Raw genomic sequence first — 4,134 nt, 5'->3', positions numbered from 1 at the left:
ACAAACGTACGCATTTTCCGTTGAGATGACTTGGGCGGCGTAAAGGGAATTTCAGAATGACTAAAATGACTTGCCTACGGAAGACCCTCCACATACCGGTACAAACATGTACAGCAAGACAGCCTACAAATTCGTGCTGTTGTTCGTTAAACAGATAGGCGAAGGATTGGAGGATTTGCCGTACATGTACACGTACAGTACTTGTACCTACATGTATTGTAGCCGATGAGTATTATTGTATGCATTACGTGTATTATGGATAAAATACATGGTATGACGTTTGAGCACGACGCAACAACTGTTTGTTAGCAGTTAACGCTGCCGCAAGCAAACTGGTAGGAATAGATGTAGCGTAAAATATTAATAAGCTTGTTCCACTGCTCGAATCTGTCCACTGGAAGGGACTAGTACTTACATGTACTTCAACACTGGAAGTATCAAATGCTTTCCCGTTGGAAAGTCCTCCAACTCGTTTGTGGAGAACCGATAGTCTTAAGCAAAAAGTGTTGCATAGCTGCGGTCTTAGTAAAACGTAATAATAGTTACATTTTTGTATAAAGAGTGGATCGATTTTTATCGTTTTTGGTGATTGAAGAATCTAAGCGTAAGTAGCGAAAATGTTTGAAGAATTATTACGTAGGCGAGCAGGCACTCAAAGTGAATATACACGTCGTCGTGCTTGATATTGAAGACTTGCTCGATGCAGTCCTTAATTGTAATTCGACCAATCGAGAGCGGGGCGTCCTCGAGGATTTGGCAGCCGATCTGTTGTTTTTCCTTCAATACTGAGGATTCGTTCTCGCCCTGTTCTTTCGAACAAACACCGAAAACGAGCGCAACCAGGATCGACAGTGCGTATCGATGGGGGGGAATTGTAATAGCACCATTTGTACGCGTTAGGAATGGACGCAGCCGGGGGATTAAAGCCGGAGAAAAGCAAGAAGAACGAGTTCAAAAGAACCCCCACAACTGTCGCCAACTCGAGTGTGGGCAGAGCGAAAACCAGAAATTGTCCGAGATACGTCTCCACCAGTACGAAAAGCGACACGCTGACCCAGTACAACCGATTCGTACTTAACGACGTGAACCCCATCATAGGATAAAAGATTGCGGAGAAGAGTAATCCTGTGGTGAAGGCATATGCGATCTCCACTGACGTCGACCCCAAGAAATACCACACTACACTGTACGTTTGTGCGTTTCTTTCTCGATAGAAGGCAGCGCGTTCTCTGCCAGTGAACGGGAGCACGCTGTAGAACGAAATGTTGCCCTGGCTAAGCGTTGTCATGAGGATCACACCCACCGCCGAGTTGATTCCTTGGTAGCTAGTGTAATTTCCACGAAAGAGTAAAAGTCCAAAGAATACGCCAAACCCCATCGAAATCACAAGACGCGTAAGGTTATACGACGGACTTCTCCAGTACAATGTGAAGAAACGTCTAATCAATGAACCCATTTGGATCCTCCAAGCTGCAGCACGTTTCTTGTCCATTGTAACCTCTGAGAATCGATCAAGTGCCGGCTTCGTGACTCCTAATTGGTTCAAACCGTGCAAGAGAGATAAATACTCTCGACTTCGGTAGAAATAACGCACAACATTGGAGCATCCAAGTGGCTGGATTTTGGCCTTCCGACAGGCCAGGAAGACCCGATCGACTCGAAATAGTCGATCAATTGTCCACATTCGCGTTGATCCGGAAGAGAATGGACCAAATTGCCAAAAAACACCATTCCGCCACCTTGTTTCAGCACCAACAAGCTGTCGAAGAGGAAGAAAATATCGGACGATGGCTGGTGAATTGTACACACGACCGTGCGTCCAGTGTTTGCCACTTTTCGGACGCCATCCATGATCATCTTGGCCGAGTGGGCATCCAACCCACTTGTTGGCTCATCCAGGAAGAGAACACTGGGCTGTGCAGCCAGCTCCACGCCGATAGTCACGCGTTTCATCTGCTCTACTTGGTCAGCGATTAAACATAATCCTAAAAGATCCAAACACTCCTCAACCGATTCGCGTTTGGCGTCCATCGAGATGCTGCTGTCTTGACGCAACAGAGCGCTAAATGTGAGCGCTTCACGGATTGTCGAGCCTTCCGAGTGCGTGTCTTGTTGCTCGCAGTACCCGGTGCACCGTCGTATAGCTCGTTCAGTGGCGACGAAGCCATTCAGCATGATTTCGCCACGAATTGATCCCCCGGTCTTCCGACCGGCAATGACATCCATCAGCGTGGTCTTACCGGCACCTGAAGACCCCATCAGCGCCGTCATTGTACCTGGGAGCGTACCCATTTACGTTCTTAAGAAGATCAACCGTCTTGTCCGCAGTTTTCACGGAATACCAGAGATTCGTGAAAGCCAAAGTGACCCGTTTCAACGGCTTTTTCTCCATGTGGATGGCAGTATCCGATACAAATTTGGTGCTTGACGTTGAAGACCCAATTTTGAAGTAGTAGTCGACATCCCCGGTGTTCGAATGTTGCTGTTTCAGTTGCAGTTGGAGCGCTTTCTTCCTCTTGTTCGACCGCTCGATGTTGCTCGATGCAACGTTGTTTGTCACCACTGACGTATTAAATCTTCTATGTTCGAGTATACAGATTGCAGCAGCTACGAACACGACAATGGCAAGTACCAAGTATACTAAACCACCATAGACCCACACTTCGCTTGACGGCACGTCGAACTGTGACAGTAAATATCCTCCTACGGTTGTGTTGAATTGTTTGCAATAGTTCTCATCGCCATTGAAACACCCTTCAAAAACAGAGGAGCGATACTGACTCACCATCACTGAACGCACACACCAAGTCACTGGATTCACCCAATCTAAACCACGAGAATAACGCTGGTATTTGAGTCATAGGAACCACAAAACCCGATAATACGCTGAAAAGGACAGTGGAGAGCGTGGATAACGGTTGAGCCACGTCAAGATTGGGTGACAGAATAGATAACACCACGTAGGAGCTGCTCAAAGCCACACTAGATAGAATCATCTCCAGTAAGAAGACCAAGAACGGTCCAGCCTCCGCGACGAACCCACACATCCAATACACCAAAGACCCGAAAACAACGCTCTCGCACACGATCACAGGAAACGCTGCCGTAAGATACGCGATCACGAACGAAGACGTGTGATAGAAATTGGCACTCCGCTGTTTGTAGAAAACCTCACGAGCTTCCATGAACGAGGGGATCTCAGACAATTGCCCCACCGACAGGAAAATTGCAGTCTGGTACACAATTCCCATTGTCACTTGCACGTTCGTGAGGTCAACTTGGAAAAATGTTGTCCCGTAAATAACGCCCCCAAATACCACCATTAACGCTCGAACACCAAGAAAGTGTTTATTGCGAAAGCCTGGTGCTAGACCAGAATGATTGTCGGAATGCTGGTAGCTGCATCAAATGTTGCATGGCGTCACAGAATTGTTGCATACTACACGGGATTTCCAAAAGTCTCAGTGTATTCCTGAAAATTGAGGATTCTCTGAAAACACCCGCAAATTCACTCCCCAATTTTGCCACTCGGGTAGAAAGAGCATTTGTAGTTTGCATGTGCTCATATTGGCACTGCTGGTTGGTACCGATATCCAGAAGAAAGTCGGCAACGTCAACGTCTTGTGGGACACAAACAAGCCAAGTTCTTGAAAATATGGCAATATTTGATGTCGGGGTCCGTGATAGACAACTTCACCCTTATTTAGCAGCAAGATGCTATCGAAGAGCTCAAAAACCTCAGGCGCCGGCTGAAGAAGCGCCATGACAACTGTCTTGTGTTGTTTCGTGGCAAGTTCGCGCTGTTTCCAAACGATGTCGAACGTTGTGGCACTGTCGAGTCCAGTGCTGATCTCGTCATCAAGACGATCCATTACGAAAAAAAATGCCATTTCCCCAGTGGTCACACGACGTCGCTCCCCTCCAGAGACGCCGCGAGCCATGTCATTGCCAAGCGTTGTGTCTCGACATGTCTGTAGCCCAAGGTGGTCGATGATCTCGTCAGATGACGCATCTCCAGCACAACAGAAGCGGGCAAACTCGAGGGTTTCCTGCACCGTAAGGGAAGGAAACTGTTGGTCCCTCTGTGGCACTTTGGCAACACTTGTTTCCAAGCCAATCCATTGCCGAAATTTC

The 4,134-nt window shown here is 47.5% G+C and overlaps 1 protein-coding gene across 1 annotated transcript in view; it reads right to left on the bottom strand.

Annotated features, from left to right (window-relative positions):
• The window catches only part of PITG_08902 (pleiotropic drug resistance protein, putative), a gene marked incomplete at both ends in the record, with an annotated part of 6,261 nt that overhangs the window by 1,166 nt on the left and 961 nt on the right, over nt 1-4,134 (bottom strand). Inside the window, 7 exons of the mRNA XM_002902908.1 lie at nt 97-123; nt 637-765; nt 1,304-1,325; nt 1,595-2,246; nt 2,786-2,826; nt 3,040-3,233; nt 3,738-3,919. Coding sequence (XP_002902954.1) covers nt 97-123; nt 637-765; nt 1,304-1,325; nt 1,595-2,246; nt 2,786-2,826; nt 3,040-3,233; nt 3,738-3,919 — 1,247 coding nt within the window. The remainder of the gene's footprint in view (nt 1-96; nt 124-636; nt 766-1,303; nt 1,326-1,594; nt 2,247-2,785; nt 2,827-3,039; nt 3,234-3,737; nt 3,920-4,134) is intronic.

Source organism: Phytophthora infestans, genomic scaffold, assembly GCF_000142945.1.
Source record: "Phytophthora infestans T30-4 supercont1.16 genomic scaffold, whole genome shotgun sequence".
Lineage (NCBI taxonomy): Eukaryota > Oomycota > Peronosporomycetes > Peronosporales > Peronosporaceae > Phytophthora > Phytophthora infestans.
This window is presented reverse-complemented; position numbering and strand designations above follow the sequence as displayed.